The following is a 21,009-nucleotide window of genomic DNA, read 5'->3' as shown; positions in this document are numbered from 1 at the left end:
ATCAAATGATCCTTGCCTCGTGGGGCGGGAGGGAGGAGGAGGAGGAGGAGGAGGAAGAGGTGTGGCCTAGTTGATAGAGCCCGGGCGTCAGAAAGACCCGGGTTCTCGTCCCGGCTCCACCGTTTGTCCGGGGTGTGACCTCGGGCAGGGCAGATCACTTCACCGGGCCTCGATTTCCACACCTGGAAAACGGGGACCAAGAGTCCGAGCACCGAGTGGGGCGGGGACCGTGTCCAACCTGGTTAACTTGTATCTAACCCGGTGCTTAGAACGGTGTCTGGTATAAAGTAAGTGCTTAACAAGTACCACAGAAAAAAAAGGAGGCAGAGGTGGAAGAAGGAAAAAGAGGAGGAAGAGGAAGGAGAATTATAATAGCATTTGTTCAGCACTTACTATGTGCCGGGCACTAGACTCCTAACTAGACAGCGTGAGAAGGGAAAAGAGGAGGAGGAGGAAGAGAAGCCGGCGTATTTTCTGGGGCAAAGGGGGGCTGCCGGGCAGGAAGGTGCCAGCGGTGGGAGAGGGTGGGGTCTCGGGGGGTCTCGGGGGGCCTGGGGGGGGCCGGGGGAAGGCGGGGGGGCGTCGGACATTACCCGTGAGCGGCGGTGGTGCGGTCGGCCCGGAGCACGTCGAACAGGTAGAGCTCCTTCAGCAGGCGCTCGCTCTCTTCCGCCGCCGCCTCCGCCGAGGGGGCCTGAGGGAACCAGGATGGCCGGGCTGGGACCCCCGTCCCAGCCCCCGGCCGTTACCCGGGCCACCGGGGCCCACCCTCCCGCCGGAGATCCGACGGGGAAGGAGCCGTACCCCAGATCCCCTCTGAACGGCTTACCGAGAAAAAACAGACTGGAAGCTTCTAGCGGGCGGGGCGCGTAGCTCGTATCGTGCTCTCCCAAGTACTCGGTACAGTGCTCTCCCACTCCCATCCCCCCGACTCGCTCCCTTTGCTCTCCCCACCTCACAGCATTTATCTCCGTATCTTCATTTCATTTAATTTACCGATGGCTGTTCACTTGTACCGACGTCCCTCACCCCCAACCCCAGACTGTGAGCGTGTTGAGGGCAGGGATATTCTCTCTTTAATAATAATAATAATAATAATAATGTTGGTATTCGTTAAGCGCTTACTATGCGCAGGGCAGTGTTCTAAGCGCTGGGGGAGACACAGGGTCGTCAGGTTGTCCCCCGTGAGGCTCACAGTTAATCCCCATTTTACAGATGAGGTCACTGAGGCCCAGAGAAGTGAAGTGACTTGCCCACGGTCACCCAGCTGACGAGAGGCAGAGCCGGGATTCGAACCCATGACCTCGGACTCCCGAGCCCGGGCTCTTTCCACTGAGCCACGCTGCTTCTCTGTTTATCTCTTTATTGCTGTACTGTACTTTCCCAGGCGCTTAGTACAGTGCTCTGCACACAGTAAGCGCTCAATAAATAGGACTGAATGAATGCTCCGCACACAGGAGGGTAGGAATTGTGTCTACAATCGCGCTCAAGCGCTCAGTACAGTGCTCTGGCAAGGACCACAGAACTTATCTATTACCTACTACCTCTCCCAAGCCTTTAGTTCACTGCTCTCATCCGCAAAGGTACTTACTGAACGCTTACTCTGTGCGGAGCACTGTACTAAGCGCTCGGGAGAGCAGGGTCGGTAGACACGTTCCCTGCCCTCAAAGAGCTTCCAGTCCAGAGCGAGGAGCTGGACATTAACGTGAATAAATAATCATCCCGCACACGGGAGACTGCAAGTCCTTCGAGGGCAGGGATCGGGATTGCCAACTCCCACGCTCTGCTTTTCATCCAGAAGGTGCTCGATAAATAATACTAATGAATAATTGTGGTATTTGATAGGCACCGTACTAAGCGCCGGGGCAGAGAAGCAGCTTGGGAGTCAGCGGTCACGGATTCTAATCCCGGCTCCGCCGCCTGTCAGCCGAGTGACTTTGGGTAAGTCGCTTCACTTCGCTGGGCCTCAGTGACCTCATCTGTAAAATGGAGATGAAGACGGTGAGCCCCACGTGGGACGACCTCATCACCCTGTATCCCCGCCCAGCGCTTAGAACAGTGCTTCGCCCGTAGTAAGCGCTCAACACCCGCCATCGTTATTACCATTCTAGAAGCAGATCGGGTTGGACGCGATTGGAACCCAGGTCCTCCGACTCCCGGGCCCGGGCTCCGTCCACTCGGCCGCGCCGCCGTGACCTCACCTTGTGGAAGTAGATGTAGCCTTGCGTGAGTTCGTCGGAGCCCTCGCCGGAGAAGATCACCACGCTGTCCGTGTTCTTCCGGATGTACTGCGACACCAGGTACATGCCTGGGGGCGGAGAGACCGGCCCGGCCCCCTATTTATTGAGCGCTCACTGGGCTAAGCGCTTGGGAGAGGACGATTCCACAAGAAACGGACGCCCTCCCTGCCCACGGCCGGCTCGCCGGCTACTTTTCTATCGGACTTTCCCATGCTCGGCACACGCTAAGCGCTCAATAAATAGGACCGAATGAATGTACCGTAGTTTCCCAAGGGCTTAGGGCAGTGTTCTGCACACAGTGAGCGCTCAATAGGACCGAATGAGTGTACCGTAGTTTCCCAAGCGCTTAGGGCAGTGTTCTGCACACAGTGAGCGCTCGATAAATAGGCCTGAATGTACCGTAGTTTCCCAAGCGGTTAGTGTAGTGTTCTGCACACAGTAAATGCTCGACAAATAGGACGGACTGATTTTTCACCTTTCCAAAAGCCCCGTCGCTAACATGATGATAATATTCGTTGAGCACTATGTGCCAAGCACTCTTCGAAGCGCTGGGGTGGATACGAGGTAATCAGGTTGTCCCACGGGGGACAAGCTAGAGAAGCAGCGTGGCTCGGCGGAAAGAGCCCGGGCTTGGGAGTCAGAGGTCATGGGTTCGAATCCCGGCTCCGCCACCTGTCAGCTGTGCGACTTTGGGCAGGCCACTTCACTTCTCTGGGCCTCGGTTCCCTCATCTGTAAAATGGGGATGAAGACTGCGAGGCTCAAGTGGGACGACCTCACCTCATTACCCCGTATCTCCCCCAGTGCTTAGAACAGTGCTCGGCACACAGTAAGCCACTCGTCAGCTGTGTGACTGTGGGCAAGTCACTTCGCTTCTCTGTGCCTCACTTCCCTCATCTGTCAAATGGGGATTAAAACTGTGAGCCCTACGTGGGACCACCTGATGACCCTGTACCTCCCCCGGCGCTTAGAACAGTGCTCGGCACATAGTAAGCGCTTCACAAATACCAACATTATTATTATCATTAACAAGCTGCCTTTCTTAATGACCGTCTGTGATCCCGCGAACAACAAAAAGGAAGAGACAGGTGAAGGCGCTGACGGGCTCTACCTGAGACAGGTGAGTGTGGGCCCGTGGGGGGTGGAGGGAGGCGGGATTTTGTCTCCCTGATCTACCCGGGGACGGGCCTGGACCGATCCGTGACTGCCACGTGGAGCCCCAGGTGCCACACCTAAGGCCGGTAGATAAAAGCCGGAAGGACGCCGACGGCACGTGGATTGGAAACAGAAAGACGAAGCGTCGGCAGAAGGGGCTCCTTTGCCCGCGGACCGGTACCGGACCCCGGGCGGAGAGGAGGGAGGACGTGAGTACGCGTCACTCCCTCGCCCGCCGGTAAAACTCAGCAAAAAAACTTTCCACGTTAACCTTGGCCATCACAGGTGCGGTTCGACTTCTACTACGTGTCACCGCGGCTCCCCCGTCACTGGGCAGGGACGGTCTCGATCTGTTGCCGAATCGTCCATTCCAAGCGCTCAGTCCAGTGCTCCGCACATAGTAAGCGCCCAATAAGTACTACCGAATGAATGAAAGTCCCGGTCGGTTCGAACCGGGGGCTCGCGACCTCAGTCTTGATCCCCGTCTTCCAGATGAGGTGACTGAGGCCCAGAGAAGTGAAGCGACCCGCCGGAAGTCACACGGGAGACAGGTGGCGAGGCCGGGATCAGAAGCCACGTCCTCCGATTCCCAAGCCCGGGCTGTCGCCGCCAGGCCCGTGCCGCTTCGCTACCGACTGCAGCTGAGCTCTCTCTCCCGCTCCCCCGGTTCCCGTACGAATCCGCCCGTGTCCGCCGTTATCCGGTCCGTGTCCTTACCCACGGACGCACGCACTGTCGTGATGTCGTACGTCTCCAGGCTAAAAATGACCTCGTCCAGGGCTTGGATGCCTTCCTTGGCGTCGAATATCACCTCGTGGTGCTCGCTCCCGATATGAGACGCCACCTGGGGAGGGGGGAGGAGAATAATAATCATTATGCTATCTATTAGGCGCTTAGTATGGCGCTTTGCACGCAGTTAGCGCTCGAGGAATAAGGTTAATAAATACTATGAGCCAGGGACCGTACTGAGTGCCGGGGGGGGGGGAGGAGGGCGGATACAAGCAAATCGGGGCGGACGCAGTCCCTGTCCCACCTGGGGCTCGGGGTCCCAAGCCTATATTCCAAGCGCTCAGTACAGCGCTCTGCACATAGTAAGCGCTCAATAAATACGACCGAATGAACCGACGAGGGAACTGAGGCCCAAGAGAAGTGAAGTGACTGGCCCAAGGTCGCCCAGCGGACAAGCGGCGGAGGCGGGATCGGAACCCAGGTCCTTCCGACGCCCGGGCACGATCGACCGGGCCGGAGCCGAAGACCCCGAACCCCGGGGTCGCCCCCCCCCCCCCCCCACGGGCCCACGGGAGGTCGGAGGCCACGGGGGTCACCCGGCAGGACCAGAGGCGGAACCCCGACTGACCTTCCGGGCTGCCAGCAGGTCGGGACTGTCTTCCATGCCGATGGCAAACGTCTGCAAGGGATACGGTAATTTCCGCTCCTTGATCTGTTTCAGCAGAACGGCGGCCACCAAGCTCGAGTCCAAGCCTCCTGCCGGAAAGAGGCGGGGCCCCGTCAGCCCCGGGGGAAATGCAAAGGGAACCGTGGGGCCTCGGGCCGCGGGCAGCGGAGTCGAGCCGGGCTCAAGTTGGCTCCTGGATCCAAGGGGCCAAGCACGGTGGCCCAGCGGTTGGGAAGGGCGTGAGAGGAGGACGGACAACGGCGGGACGCCCAAGGAGCTGCCGGACGGGGTGTGGGAAGTGGACGGACAACGGCGGGACACCCAAGCAGCTGCCGGACGGGGTGTGGGAGGAGGATGGTCAACGGCGGGATACCCCAGCAGCTGCCGGACGGGGTGTGGGAGGAGATGGGAAACACTTCTCACTCTAGGCCTCGAGGCCGTCCATCCCCTCGCCCCCTCCTACCTCTCCTCCCTTCTCTCTTTCCACCGCCGCCCCCGCGCGCTCCGCTCCTCCGCCGCCCGCCCCCTCGCCGTCCCCCCTCCTCGCCCGTCCCGCCGTCGACCCCCGGGCCGCGTCCTCCCGCGCTCCCGGAACGCCCTCCCTCCTCGCCTCCGCCGAACTCATTCTCTTCCCCTCTTCAAAACCGTACTTAGAGCTCACCTCCTCCGAGAGGCCTTCCCACGCTGAGCTCCCCTTCTCCCTCCGCTCCGTCTACCCCCCCTTCACCTCTCCGCGGCTAAACCCTCTTCTCCCCGCTTTCCCTCCGCTCCTCCCCCTCTCCCGTCCCATCCCCTCGGCGCCGTACTCGTCCGCTCGACCGTATAGATCTTCATCACCCTATTTATCTTAACGAGATGTCCATCGCCTCGATTCTATTCATCTGCTATCGTTTTAATGAGACGTCCATCCCCTCGATTCTATCCATCGCCATCGTTCTCGTCCGTCCGTCTCCCCCGATCGGACCGTGAGCCCGTCGAAGGGCGGGGACCGTCTCTATCTGTTTCCGATTTGTCCGTTCCAAGCGCTCGGTCCAGTGCTCTGCACGTAGTAGGCGCTCAATAAATACTATTGAATGAAAAAAGCGGGATAACCAAGCCGCTGTCGGGAAGGACACGACGGAGGAATGGATGCCGGCAGGATGCCAGCCGCCGGGCGGGATGCGTGAAGAGTGGACGACAAGAGGCTACCCAAACAGCTGCCGGGAGGGATGTGAGAGGAGAACGGACGTCGGCAGAAGGTGAGGAGAGAGGACCACGGCTTCCAGACCCCTTCCGGGAAGGGAGCGGGGATTTCGGGAAGGCGAAGCCCGGGATGGGCTTCCAGGGCCGACGGGCCCGAAAGCCACCATCCTGGATCTCCTCGGCCCCGACGGAGGCCGGAATGAGCGAGGTCGGGGAGGCTCCCCGGCTCTGCCGGGGGACGGGGGGGGGGGGGGGACGGTCCCCGTCCCCGCTGGGGAGGGGGCAAAGGGCGGGGACCGTCTCTATCTGTTACCGATTTGTCCATTCCAAGCGCTTAGTACAGTGCTCTGCACCTAGTAAGCGCTCAATAAATACTACTGAATTCCGCAAAGGAAGATATCTGGAGTCGGGGCCCTCACCTGACAAGAGGCAGCCGATCCTCCGCTCGGTCATCAGGCGCTTCCGAACGGCATTCTCGAACAGCAGCCGGATGTTGCCCTTCACCGTTTCCGGTTCGAACCCTGAGAACCGACCGACGGATGGGATCGAATGGGAGGCCCCTACGAACCCAGCACTGTACTGAGCGCCGGGGAGAGTACGACAGTAAGCAGACGCCATCCCCACTCTCAAGGAGCTCCCGGTCCACTGAGTGCAGAGCAGCGTGCTGAGCGCCGGGGAGGGTACGACGGTGAGCCGACACGACCCCCACCCTCAAGGAGCTTCCAGTCTACTGTGGGCAGAGCAGCGTACCGAGCGCTCGGGAGAGTACGAGAGTTAGGAGGCGCTATCTCTGCCCTCGAGAAGCTCTAATATGGGAAGAGCAGTGTAACGAGCGCCCGGGAGAGTACAACAGAATTAGCAGACACGATCCCTATCCTCGAAGATCTTCCAGTCTGTGTGCAGAGCGCTGTACTGAGCGCTTGGGAGAGAAAAATAGAAGCAACAGACGCGATCCCTACCAAAGAAGCTTCCGGTCTACTGGGTGCAGAGGACTGTACTGAGCTCTTGGGAGAGAACGACTGAGTCAGCAGACACGATCGTGTATAAATGTACATACTTTTAATTCTATTTATTTATATTAATGCTATGTATATAGCTGTAATTCTATTTATTTCTACTGATGCTAATGATACCCGTTTACTTGTTTCGATGCCTGTCTCCCCGCTTCTAGACCGTGAGCCTGTTGCGGGCAGGGACGGTCTCCATTTGTTGCCAAACTGTACTTTCCAAGTGCTCGGTACAGTGCTCTGCACGCGGTGAGCGCTCAATAAATACGATCGAAGAATAATAATAATAACGGTGGTATTAAGTGCTTACTATGTGCCAAGCGCTGGTCTAGGCGCTGGGGTAGATACAGGGGAATCAGGTTGTCCCACGTGAGGCTCACAGTCTTCATCCCCATTTTACAGATGAGGTCGCTGAGGCCCAGAGGGGTGGATAACAATAATAATAATGACGACGGGATTGGTTAAGCGCTTACTATGTGCCGAGCACCGTTCTAAGCGCCGGGAGTAATGACGATGATATTGTTAAGCGCTTACTACGTGGGATGGATTCAAGGTCATCAGGTCGTCCCCCGCGGGGCTCAGTCTTCACCCCCATTTTCCACATGAGGTCACCGAGGCCCAGAGAAGTGAAGGGACCGGCCCAAGATCCCACAGCGGGCAAGTGGCGGGGCCGGGATTGGAACCCGTGACCTGGCGAGAGTACCTGAGGACAGAGGGTCCCCGGCGCCGTAGCGGGTGTGGAGGGGCTGGTGCCGGGAGCTGTGGTATTTGACGGTTTCCACGGTGACCACCTTTCCGCTGGGCTTCAGGTCGAGCACCTCGTAGTGTCCAGGGGGGAAGGGGTCCACCCTGGGGGGCTCCGCCATGGAGTGCTTCAGATCCAGCAGACCTGCGGGGGCCATCGGAGCCGCCAAGGCCGTCTGTCACAACGTCGGACACCCCCCTCCCTCCCCTCCTCCCTTTCCCCTCGCTCCCATTCACTCCTCCATTCATGCGATGGTATCTACTGAGCGCTTACCGGGCGCCGAGCACTGTACTACGCGCTTGGGCAAGTATGATACGGTGATAAGGCGCGACGATCCCCGCCCACGACAAGCTCACGGTCCAAAGGGCTGGCGGGAACGTCCGAGCTGTCCCGGGAAATGGACTCCCGGACACAGCCGGTCGTATCTACTAAGCGCTGGTGGCGTGCAGAGCACTGTACTAAGCGCTTGGGCGAGTAGAGAACAATAAACGGACACATTCCCCGCCCGCAAGGAGCTGCCAGTCTAGACCACCCCCCGACCACTGCCAGCCTCCAGTGACCCGGCAGGGCACGGGACGCTTCCTGGACAAGTTGGATGATGAATGATTTGGACCGGAGAAGAAAGCGCAGAGCTAACGCAAGGTAGGTGGACGATAATAATAATAATAATGTTGGTATTTGTTAAGCGCTATGTGCAGAGCACTGTTCTAAGCGCTGGGGTGATGATGATGATGATAATTATAATGATAATCGCGGTATATTTTAGCCCTCTGTGCCAGCACTGTGCTAAGTGCTGGGGTAGATACAAGAGAAGCAGCGTGGCTAGAGCCCGGGCCTGGGAGGCAGGGGCCTCATCCCGGCTCTGCCGCTCGTCTGCTGGGTGACCTCAGGCAAGTCACTGAACTTCTCTGGGCCTCACTTCCCTCATCTGTAAAATGGGGATTAAGAGCGTGAAACCCCATGTGGGACAGGGACTGGGTCCAACCTGATTAGCTCGTAGCTACCCCGGTGCTGGGGACAGTGCCTGGCGGAGAGTGAGCACTTAATGGAGGGGGAGAGAGAGTGAGAAGGAGAGTGAGTGAGAATGAGAGAGGAGAAAGAGGAGAGAGGAGGAGGAGAGAGAGAAGAGGCAGAGATAGAGAGAAGGAGAGAGAGGTGAGAGAGAGAAGAGAGAGACGAGAGAGAAAAGAGAAGAGATAGCCAGAAGGACAGAAAGGTGAGAAAGAAAAGAGGAGAGAGAGAAAGGGAAGGGAGAGAGGAGAGAGGAAAGAGACAGAGAGGAGGAGAAAGAAGTGAGGAGAGAGGAAAGAGTGGAGAGAGAAGAGATAGAGAGAGGAAGAGGAGAGAGGAGAGGAAAGAGAGAAGAGACAGAGATAGAGAAGGAGAGAGGCGAGAGGAAAGAGAGGCGAGAGATGGGAGGAGAGGAAAAGGAGAGAAGAGAGAGGAAAGAGAGAAGAGACAGAGGTAGAGAAGGAGAGAGGCGAGAGGAAAGAGAGGCGAGAGAGCGGAGAGAGAGAGAGAGGAGAGAGAGGAAAGAGAGAAGAGACAGAGAGAAGGAGAGAGGTGAGAGAGAAGAGAGAGGAAAGAAAGGAGAGAGAGAGAGAGAGAGAGAGGAGAGAGAAGAGAGAGGAAAGAGAGAAGAGACCGACAGAGAGGAGAGAGGTGAGAGGAGAGAGATGGGAGGAGACAGAGGAAGAGGAGAGAAGAGAGAGGAAAGAGAGAAGTGACAGAGAGAGAGAGAAGGGGGAGAGAGAAAGAGGAGAGAAGGACAGAGAAAATAATGTCCCAGACTGGACTCACAGTCCAAACAGCATTCATTCATCCGGTCGGTCACACGTATTGAGCGCTTACTGTGAGCAAAGCACTCTACTAAGCTCAGAATGAGAAATAGGTATTGAATCTCCCATTTTCCGGATGAGAGACCCGAGAAGTTGGTGGCCAAGGGGAGGAGCCGGGCTGAGAGTCCCAGGCCTGTGCTCCATCCATCAGGCCGCGCTGCTTCTCGCCCCACCCCAGGGCCTCAGGCCACCTACCCTCCCCCACCACCCACACAACTGGTCAACTGAGAGCGGGAGAGGCCCCGCCCCCCCCACAGTCATAACAATAAGAAGCGTGGGGTCCGTTCAGCGTCTACTATGTACCGAGCACTGTACTAAGCGCTGGAGTAGATACGGGGCCGGGGAGCGGCCCCGTGTGGTGGAGAGAGCCCGGGCCTGGGAGTCAGAGCAAGTCACTACACTTAATAATAATAATGTTGGGATTTGTTAAGCGCTCGCTACATGCCAAGCACCGTTCGAAGCGCTGGGGTGGATACGAGGTCATCAGGTTGGACGCCGTCGCTTGTCCCACACGGGGCTCACAGTCTTACTCTCCCCATTCTCCAGACGAGGCATCTGAGGCCCAGAGAAGTGAAGCGCCTTGCCCGCGGTCACACAGCGGCCGAGCGGCGGAGCCGAGATTAGGACCCTCGGCCTGCCGACCGCCACCTACTGGGCCGCGCTGCTTCTCGCCTCTGGGCCTCGGTTCCCTGGTAACGATGACGGCGTTTAAGCGCTTACTACGTGCAGAGCACCGCTCTAAGCGCCGGGGAGGACACGAGGCGGTCGGGATGTCCCACGGGGGGCCGACGGTCTTCATCCCCATTTTCCAGATGAGACCACTGAGGCCCCGAGACGGGAAGCGACTCGCCCGAAGTCACCCGGCTGACCGGCATCCGCACCCACGTCCTCTGACTCCGCAGCCCGGGCTCCTGCCCCCGGGCGACGCCGCTTCTCACAGAAGGGTACGGAGACCGCGAGCCCCACGCGGGACGGGGCCCGCGCCCAACCCCATCCGCCCCGCAGCGCCGCGGCGCTCAGTACGGCGTCCGGTACACGGTAGGCGCTTCGGGGAGGCCGTGGTTATTACAGAAGCTGCAGCCGGTGTCCCAACCCCGTCCGGCCCCGCCGCGCGCGGCCTCCGTCCCCCGGCCGGACGCACCTTTGGCCTCGGAGCACACGGCCAGGAAGCCGTCGTCGGTGAGCAGCCGGAACATGGGGCGGACGCCGAAGGCGTCCCGGCCGAGGAGGAGCTTGCGGTTGGCCGTGTCCAGCAGCACGAAGGCGAAGACCCCGTCCAGCAAGGCGGCCGTCCGCTCCGCCCCGCCTCGGGCGTACAGGTGCAGGATGACCTCGCCGTCCACCAGCGTCTGGCACTCGAAGCCGAAGTGCTCCTGCAGCTACGACACGGGAAAGATGGAGCGGGAGAAGCCGGGGGGGGGCTCGCCGCCGGCGGGGATCGTCGCTCTTTAGGGCCGAGCCGTCCTCTCCCCGGCGCCCCGCGCGCGGTGAGCGCTCAATACGCCTGAACCAATGAATTCAATCGCATCTAGCGGGCGTTCATTTGCTGCGGAGCACCGGACCGGGCCCCTGGGAGCGCACCGGACCGAGCCCAGGGAAGCAGCGTGGCTCGGTGGAAAGAGCCCCGACTCGGGAGTCAGGGGTCGTGGGTTCGAATCCCGGCTCTGCCACTCGTCAGCCGGGTGACCGGGGGCGAGTCACTTCACTTCTCTGGGCCTCGGTGACCTCATCCGGAAAATGGGGACGAAGACTGGGAGCCTCACGTGGGATGACCTCATTCCCCCTTATCTCCCCCAGCGCTTAGACCAGTGTCCCGCACGTAGTAAGCGCTTAACAAACACCAACATCATTATTATTATCGTAACAATAAACAGACACACACCCTGCTCACAGCGAGCGTACGGTCTAGAGCGGAGACCGACATCCATGATGATAATAATAATTATTATTATCGTGTTCGTTAAGCAGTTACTAGAATAACGGCATTCGTTTAGCGCTCACTTTGCGCCAGGCACTGTTCTAAGCGCTGGGGCGGATAGAGGCAAATCGGGTTGGACCCAGTCCCCGCCCCAGGTGAGGCTGGCGGTCTCCATCCCCATTTTCCAGATGTGCCAAATACTTACTACGTGCCAAACTGTTCTAAGCGCTGGGGAGGGGAATAATAAGAATAATGATGACGTTGGAATCTGTTAAGCGCTTACTCTGTGCAGAGCACCGTTCTAAGCGCTGGGGGAGATGCAGGGTCATCAGCTCGTCCCACGTGGGGCTCACAGTCTCCGTCCCCATTTTCCAGATGAGGGTACCGAGGCCCACAGAAGTGAAGTGACTCGCCCACCGTCACGCAAGCCGTCAAGTGGCAGGGCCGGGATTAGAACCCGTGACCTTCCGACTCCCAGGCCCGGGCTCGAGGCGCTAGCCCCCGCTGCTTCTATACGAATCAACAGATGACAGATCTGGGCACGGGTGGTGTGGGGCTGGGAGGCGGCGGTGAATAATTGTGAATAATCAACTGATATTTAACTCACTGCCTTCTGTACATCTCTAACTTACTGCTACTAATGCCCGTCTCTCCGTCCAGACAGTAAGCTCGTTGCGGACGGGGAAGGTGTCCTTCATAGTGCTCCGTTGGATTCTCCCAAGCGCTTAGTACGACATTCTGCCCACGGTAAGTGCTCAAGAAATACGACTGACTGATTGATTGACAACGAGACGCTCCCCCGTCCTGCAATAATTAAGATGGCATTTTGTTGAGGGCTTACTATGTCCCAAGCACCGTACTGAGCGTTGAGACTGAGCTCGCTGAGGACAGGAATCGTGCCCGTAACTCTCCTGTACTTTCACAAGTGGGAAGCAGCTTCCCCCATCTCCCTCCGCTCCTCCCCCCGTCCCTTCCCGTCCCCTCGGCGCCGCACTCGTCCGCTCGACCGTATATATTTTCATCACCCTACTTATTCTGTTAATGAGACGTACATCGCCTCGATTCCATTCGGCCGCCATCGTTTTTACGAGACGTCCTTCCCCTCGACTCTGTCCGTCGCCGTCGTTCTCGTCCGTCCGTCTCCCCCGATCGGACCGGGAGCCCGTCGGACGGCGGGGACCGTCTCTATCTGCCGCCGACTCGTTCGCTCCGAGCGCTCGGTCCGGGGCTCTGCGCCTAGTAAGCGCTCAACGAATACTATTGAATGAATGAATGAATGAATGAATGAATGAATGGCCCATTGGATGGAGCCCGGGCCTGGGAGTCAGAAGGACCTGGGTTCTAATCCCGGCTCCGCCTCTAGTCTGCTGGGTGACCTTGGGCCAGTCACTTCCCTTCTCCGGGCCTCCGTTCCCTCATCCGTCAAATTTCATTCGGTCGTGCACATTGAGCGCTTACTGCGCGCAGAGCGCCGGACGCTTGGAAAGAACGACGGGGATTAAGACTGGGAGCCCCACGGGGGACAGGGGCTGCGTCCAACCCGATTATCTCCCATCTACCTCGGCGCTTAGCACAGTGCCTGGCCCATAACAGATTCCGCTATCATTATTATTACCGTCAATCGGTCGGTGGTATTTATTAAGCCCTTACCGTGCGCAGAGCAGCGTACTAAGCGCTTGGGAGAGAGGCGGCGCGGCTCAGTGGCAAGAGCCCGGGCTTGGGAGTCAGAGGTCACGGGTTCGAAGCCCGGCTCTGCCTCCTGTCAGCTGGGTGACCGTGGGCGAGTCGCTTCACTGGGCCTCAGCGCCCTCGTCTGTAAAACGGGGATGAAGACCGTGAGCCTCACGCGGGACGACCCGATGACCCCGGATCTCCCCCAGCGCTTAGAACGGCGCTCGGCACACGGTGAGCGCTCAACAAATACCAGCATCGTTATTATTCCGACAACAGACCCGCCCCCCCCCCCCCCGCCCCCGACGAGGTTGGCGTGGCCGGCGTCCCGCCCGCGGCAGCGCTGGGTCGACGGTCCCCGCGGCCTGACGGGAAACGGGCGTCCGCCCCTACCTGTCTGTGGTTGTAGATTTCGCCGTTGTAGCAGAGCCACAGGTAAGGGAACTTCTTGACGCGAATGGGCTGCATCCCGTACAGCTGGTCAACCACGGCCAGCCGGTGGAAGCCGAAGCAGCAGTTGGTGAAGCCGTTGACGTTCTCGAAGCGGAAGGCGTCCGGCCCGCGGTGAGCGATCTTCATGGCGCTCAGACACTGCACCGACAGGCACTCGTCGCTCCCGAACAGCGCCCAGATGCCACACATGGTCGACCTGCAGCCGCGGACGGGCGCCGCCCACCCAGAGGGCGGCCCGCGGCGTTTATTGAGCGCTCGCCGCGTGCGCGGCGCCCTGCTAAGCGCTCGGGACGGAGGGTGCGGCAACAGAGGCCCGCCCGGGTCTGCCCGGGTGCGGGGCGCCGGACTGAGCTCTGGGCGGAGGGCGGGAAGACCGAGTTCATTCATTAACAATAATAATGATGCTGGTATCTGTTAAGCGCTTACTATGTGCCGAGCACCGTTCTAAGCGCTGGGGGGAGACACGGGGGAATCGGGTTGTCCCGCATGGGGCTCCCGGTCTTCATCCCCATTTTACAGATGAGGGAACTGAGGCACCGAGAAGTGAAGTGACTCGCCCACGGTCACACGGCTGACGAGTGGCCGAGCCGGGATTCGGACCCATGACCTCTGACTCCGAAGCCCGTGCTCTTTCCACTGAGCCACGCTGCTTCTCTATAAATACTATTCATTCGATAGTATTTACTGAGCGCTCACGACGGGCAGAGCGCTGGGCTAAGCGCTTGACCCGAGCCCTCCGGGGGCCTTTCCAACCGGAATTCTTCCAGGGAAGAGTTGGCATAGAGGACGGCCTAGTGGGTGGAGCCCGGGCCTGGGAGTCACGAGGATCTGGGTTCTAATCCCCGCCCTGCCGCTCGTCTGTTTGGCAAGTCACTTGGCTTGCAATAATAATAAAGGCATCGGTTAAGCGTTTATTCCGTGCCGGGCACTGGACTAGGCGTATTCACCCCAGCACTTGGTATAGTGACTGACACATAGTAAGCACTTAAATACTACGATCATTCATTCGTTCATTCGATAGTATTTATTGAGCGCTTACTATGTGCAGAGCACTGTACTAAGCGCTTGGAATGGACAGATCGGTACCAGATAAGAGACGGTCGTTACTATTATTATTATCGCTTCACTTCTTTGGGCCTCACCCGTAATATGGGAATGAAGACTCGAGCCCCAAGTGGGGCGGGGAACTGCGTCCAACCTAATTAGCTTGTATCAACAGAGAAAGTGCTTAAGAAAGTGCTTAACCAATATCGTAATTAATTATTATTATTATTACTGCACTTCTCCGGGCCTCAGTGACCTCACCTGTAATATGGGGATGAAGACTGTGAGCCCCAAGTGACACAGGGACTGTGTCCCAAACTAATTTGCTCGTTTCGACATAATAAGCGCTTAACGAATACCGTGATTAATCATTATTATTATTATTATTACTGCACTTCTCCGGACCTCAGTGACCTCACCTGTAATACAGGGATGAAGACTGTGAGCCCCAAGTGGGACGGGGACTGCGTCCAAACTAATTAGCTCGTTTCGACACAATAAGTGCTTAACAAATACCATGATTAATCATTATTATTATTACTGCACTTCTCTGGGTCTCAGTGACCTCACCTGTAATATGGGGATGAAGACTGGGAGCCCCAAGTGGGACGGGGGACTGTGTCCACCCTAATTAGCTCGTTTCGACATAATGAGTGCTTAACGAATACCATAATTATTATTATTATTATTATTACTGCACTTCTCTGGGCCTCAGCGACCTCATCTGTAATATGGGGATGAAGTGGGACAGGGACTGGGTCCAGCCTAATTAGCTCATATTGATATAGTAAGTGCTTAACAAATACCATAATTACTTATTATTATTATTACTGCACCTCTCTGGGCCTCAGCGACCTCATCTGTAATATGGGGATGAAGTGGGACGGGGACTGGGTCCAGCCTAATTAGCTCATAGTGACATAATGAGTGCTTAACAAAAACCTTAATTATTATTATTATTACTACTGTGCCTCAGTGACCTCATCTGTAACATGGGGACGAAGACCGTGAGCCCCACGTGGGACAGGGACGGCGTCCAGCCTGAGGAGCTCGTCTCGACGTAGCAGGCGCTTAACCGATACCATGATTCATTTTCGTTATTATCACCGCACTTCTCCGGGCCTCAGTGACCTCATCCGTAAAATGGGGACGAGCCCCACGCGGGACGGGGCCTGGGTCCAACCCGATCTGCTCGCATTTTACAGAGTAAGCGCTTAACAAATACCGTGATTAATTCTGATTATTATTGCCGCACCTCTCCGGGCCTCAGTGACCTCGGCTGTAAAACGGGGACGAAGGCGGTGAGCCCCGCGGGGGCCAGGGACGGTGTCCGACCCCATCAGCCCGGCTCTACCCCGGCGCTTAGGACAGCGCTCGACGCGCGGTAAGCGCTTAACGGATACCGTCGGCGGCAAGTTACGAGTTGGCGCGGGAGCCACGGAGGGTATTTTATTCGCATTTCAAAGGCGACCAACCTCACAGCGAGTCCCGACGGGAAATCTGACAAGCCATTGCGGCTACAGACGCTGTTTGGAAATGTGAGTCCGTCTGGAATTTGGTGGACGGGAATCGTATCTACCGACCTGTCACCGTGGACTCTCCCAGGAGCTCAGTACAGTGCCCTGCACCCCGTAAGTGCTCAATATATACAATTGAATGAACCTGTATCTACCCCGGTGCCGAAAATGGTTGAAGTACTAAAATTATTAGGAGTCAGGTAAGGTGACCCCTCTCGGAGGTCCCACGCGCCTTCAAACGCACATATCCGCTTCCTCGGTTGATTCAGAGGTATTTATTGAGCGCGTCCTATCAGCTCCGCCGCCTGTCAGCTCTGTGACTTTGGGCAAGTCGCTTACCCTCTCTGTGCCTCAGTGACCTCGTCAGTAAAATGGGGATGTAATAATAAAAATAACGTTGGTATTTGTTAAGCGCTCACTATGTGCCGAGCACTGTTCTCAGCGCTGGGGTAGACACGGGGGAATCGGGTGGTCCCCCGTGGGGCTCACGGTCTTCATCCCCATTTTACAGACGAGGTAACGGAGGCCCAGAGAAGCGAAGCGACTCGCCCACGGTCACACAGCTGGCAAGTGGCAGAGTCGGGATTCGAACCCGTGACCTCTGACTCCCAAGCCCGGGCTCTTTCCGCTGAGCCACGCTGCTTCCCCGGATCCCCGCCTGCTGATTCACCGACGCTCACTCTACTCCCGCCCCTGGCTCCTTCGGTGAGAACAGAGAGAGTCAGGAAAGAAGAGCCGTGAAAAGCCCCGCCTTGTGCGTCCTCCTCTTCCGGGAGACGGTCCCGGCTTCGGAATCGGGACACCTTCTCTGCTTCTGTTTATTACTACTAATAATAAGAGTGAGCAGCGTGGCTCAGTGGAAAGAGCCCGGGCTTGGGAGCCAGAGGTCATGGGTTCGAATCCCGCCTCTGCCACTTGCCAGCTGTGTGACTGGGGGCGAGTCGCTTCACTTCTCTGGGCCTCGGTAACCTCATCTGGAAAATAGGGATGAAGACCGTGAGCCCCACTTGGGACGACCTGATCCCCCTGTGTCTACCCCAGCGCTTAGAACAGTGCTCTGCACAGAGGAAGCGCTTAACAAATACCAACATTATTATGATCATTAACTGTGGTACTCGTTAAGCGCTCGCTATGTGCCAGGCACTGCACTAAGCGCTGGGGTGGGTACAAGCAAATGGGGTTGGACCCAATCCCTGTCCCACGTGGGGCTCGCGGTCTCCACCCGCCCCTTTTCCAGCAGAGGGAACTGAGGCAGAGAGAAGTGAAGCGACTTGCCCGAGGTCACACAGCAGACAGGCGGCAGAGCCGGGATTCGAACCCGGGTCCTCCTGGCCGGGCCCGGACCGGGCAGCGGGAAGAAGCGCGGCCAGTCCCAGGTTGCCGGCTGGGTTACGTGGGCCAGGGGCCGGGGCCACCTGGGCAGTCTCTCAGGGCCCGGGGGGGGGTGAGGGCGGGGATCCCGAGTGCAAATCCCTCCCCTCCCGGCTGGCCCCGGCCTTCCCCTCCCCGGCTCTCCGGATTTAGTCTAAGGACATGACGTACCGAATTCCAGATCCGCCATTTATTGATTTCTATTCACGTCTGTCTCCCCCTCTAGACCGTCAGCTCCTTGTGGGCTGGAAATGCCTCTTTATTACGCTACCGCACTCTCCCGAGCGCTTAGTAATAATAACGATGTTGGTATCTGTGAAGCGCTTACTCGGCGCCGGGCACTGTTCCAAGCGCTGGGGGAGATCCAGGGTCATCGGGTGGTCCCACGTGGGGCTCACGGTCTTCATCCCCATTTTCCAGATGAGGGAACTGAGGCCCAGAGAAGTGAAGTGGCTCGCCCACAGTCACCCGGCTGACAAGGGGCAGAGCCGGCATTCGAACCCATGACCTCTGGCTCCCGAGCCCGGCCTCTTTCCACTGAGCCGTGCTGCTTCTCTGCCCGCACACGGTAAGTGCTCAGTAAAGGATTGAATGAACTAATCAATCCCCTCCCTCCCTCCCCCCATCCTGGCTCCCCTCCCAGTGCACCCCGGCTCGCACGCTTTGCTTCTCTAACACCCCCCTATTCACTCTCTCTCGCTTACCCCCCTCCCTCTTCACATTCAACAGACCACTAATAATAATAATAATAATAATAATGTTGGTATTTGTTAAGCGCTTCCCATGTGCCAAGCACTGTTCTAAGCACTGGGGGAGATACAGGGTCCTCAGGTGGTCCCACAGTCTTAACTCCCATTTTCCAGAGGAGGTCACTGAGGCACAGAGAAGTGAAGTGACTTGCCCAAAGTCACCCAGCTGACAGGTGGTGGAGCTGTGATTCGAACCCATGACCTCTGACTCCCTATATATATATATATGATGGCATTTGTTAAGCGCTTACTATGTGCAAAGCACTGTTCTAAGCGGTGGAGAGGATACAAGGTGATCAGGTTGTCCCACGTGAGGTTCCCAGTCTTCATCCCCATTTGACAGATGGGGTCACTGAGGCCCAGAGAAGTGAAGCGACCGGCCCGAAGTCACACAGCTGACAGAGCCGGGATTCGAACCCACGACCTCTGACTCCCAAGCCCGGCCTCTTTCCACGGAGCCCCGCTGGAATGAAGAAGGGACCGGAGCGGGGAGAGGCAGGAGGGAGGGAGATCCGAGAGGAGGCCGCTGATGCAATCATCGCGGCGGGTTACAAGCAAGCCCCTCTACACTCTAAACTCCCCGTGGGCAGGGAATTCATCAGTTTATTCTCCCGGCTTCGCCCGGACGTTTAGTACAGCGCCGTGTGCACAGTCGGGGTTCAATAAACACGTTTCCACCAATGTAGCTGATCAGGCGGGTCCCGGTCCCTGTCCCACGTGGGGCTCACGGTCTCCATCCCCCATTTTACAGCTGATTCACAGAGAAGTAAGAATAACAACGATGTCGGTATTTGTTAAGCGCCCGCTACGTGCCGAGCACCGTCCTAAGCGCTGGGGGAGACACAGGGTCATCGGGCTGTCCCGCGTGAGGCTCCCGGTTTTCATCCCCGTTTGACAGACGAGGGAGCTGAGGACCAGAGAAGTGAAGTGACCGGCCCAAGGTCACCCAGCAGAGAAGGGGCAGAGGCGGCATTAGAACCCGGGTCCTTCGGACTCCCGGGCCCGGCTCTGCCCACTAGGCCACGCTGCTTCTCCGTCCCCGTCTTCCAAGCCCTTCTGCAGTCACGTCTCCTCTAATCGAGCCATCAGTGGCATTTATCGAGCGCTCACCGCGTGCAGAGCACTATACTAAGCGCTTGGGAGACTCCACTACAACAATAAACAGACACGCTCCCTGCCCACAACAACCTTAGAGTCCAGAGGGGGGAGACCGATCATAATGATAATTAATAATCATGATATCCGTTAAGCGCTTACTATGTGCCAGGCACCGTTCTAAGCACTGGGGCGGACAGAAGATCGTCGGGTCGGACACGGTCCGACGGAGCCCGGCACATGGTAAGCGCTTAACAAACAGCATAGTAATTATTATTATTACTATTATTATTGTCTCTCTCCCTCCTTCGAGGCCGTGAGCCCATGGTTGGGCAGAGATCGTCTCTATCCGTTGCTGAACTGTCCCTTCCAAGCGCTTAGTACAGTGCTCTGCACACAGTAAGCGCTCAGCGTGGCTCAGTGGCAAGAGCCCGGGCTTGGGAGTCAGAGGTCGTGGGTTCGAATCCCAGCTCCGCCACTTAGCTGTGTGACCGTGGGCTAGTCGCTTCACTTCTCGGGGCCTCAGTTCCCTCATCTGGAAAACGGGGGTGGAGACTGTGAGCCCCACGTGGGACCACCTGATGACCCTGCGTCTAGCCCCTGCGCTTAGAACAGCGCTCGGCACATAGTAAGCGCTTAACAGATACCGACATTATCATTATCATGATTATTATTATTATTATTAAATGCGACCAAATGAATATTATTTTCTGTGCCTCGGTTCCCTCATCTGGGGACGAAGAGTGTGAGCCCCACGGGGGCCAGGGACCGGGTCAGACCCGATGACCTTGCGCCTACCCCAGCGCTCAGTACAGTATCGGGGACGTAGCAGGTACTAAGCGAATGCCACAATCATTGATATTATTCTCTGGGCCTCAGTTCCCTCACCTGTAAAAAAAATGGGAATTAAGATTGCGAGCCCCACGGGGGACGGGGACAGGGTCCGACCCGATCGACTTGTGTCTGTCCCGGCGCTCAGTACAGTGTCGGGCACGTAGTGAGCGCTCAACAAAGGCCACAGTTACGATTACTGTTCCCCGGGCCTCAGTTTCCTCACCTGTAGCAAATGGGGGTGAAGCGTGTGAGCCCCCCCGGGGGGCGGGGACCGGGTCCGACCCCATTGACTTGTGTCTGTCCCGGCGCTCAGCACAGTGTCGGGCACGTCGTGAGCGCTCAACAAAGGCCACAGTGACGATTACTGTTCTCCGGGCCTCAGTTTCCTCACCTGTAAACAATGGGAGCGAAGCGTGTGAGCCCCCCGGGGGACGGGGACCGGGTCCGACCCCATTAGTTTGTGTCTGTCCCGGCGCTCAGTACAGGGCCGGGCACGTCGTAAGCGCTCAACAAAGGCCACAGTGACGATTACTGTGCCCCGGGCCTCAGTTTCCTCACCTGTAGCAAATGGGGGCGAAGCGTGTGAGCCGCCCGGGGGAGGGGGGCCGGGTCCGACCCCATTAGTTTGCGTCTGTCCCGGCGCTCAGTACGGTGCCGGGTACGTAGTAAGCGCCTGACCGACACCACTCCCTGGGCCTCGGTGTCCTCGTCTGCGCAAGATGGGGGTGAAGCGTGTGAGCCCCCCGGGGGGCGGGGGCCGGGACCGACCCCATTCCTTCCTATGCACTCCAGCGC

General features: G+C 57.8%; 1 protein-coding gene across 2 annotated transcripts in view; it reads right to left on the bottom strand.

The window, feature by feature from the left end:
- The window catches only part of LOC100078383 (asparagine synthetase [glutamine-hydrolyzing]), a 30,316-nt gene that overhangs the window by 8,715 nt on the left and 592 nt on the right, over positions 1–21,009 (bottom strand). The window contains exons 2-9 of one of the 2 annotated variants that reach the window (XM_029071292.1): positions 13,545–13,800; positions 10,704–10,941; positions 7,683–7,868; positions 6,392–6,493; positions 4,752–4,879; positions 4,112–4,238; positions 2,202–2,308; positions 594–694 (exon numbers count right to left, since the gene is read on the bottom strand). In XM_029071292.1, coding sequence (XP_028927125.1) covers positions 594–694; positions 2,202–2,308; positions 4,112–4,238; positions 4,752–4,879; positions 6,392–6,493; positions 7,683–7,868; positions 10,704–10,941; positions 13,545–13,793 — 1,238 coding nt within the window. In that variant the 5' untranslated portion in view covers positions 13,794–13,800. The remainder of the gene's footprint in view (positions 1–593; positions 695–2,201; positions 2,309–4,111; positions 4,239–4,751; positions 4,880–6,391; positions 6,494–7,682; positions 7,869–10,703; positions 10,942–13,544; positions 13,801–21,009) is intronic. The other variant, XM_039912941.1, reaches the window with a different exon arrangement.

This window comes from Ornithorhynchus anatinus, chromosome 8, assembly GCF_004115215.2.
Source record: "Ornithorhynchus anatinus isolate Pmale09 chromosome 8, mOrnAna1.pri.v4, whole genome shotgun sequence".
Lineage (NCBI taxonomy): Eukaryota > Metazoa > Chordata > Mammalia > Monotremata > Ornithorhynchidae > Ornithorhynchus > Ornithorhynchus anatinus.
This window is presented reverse-complemented; position numbering and strand designations above follow the sequence as displayed.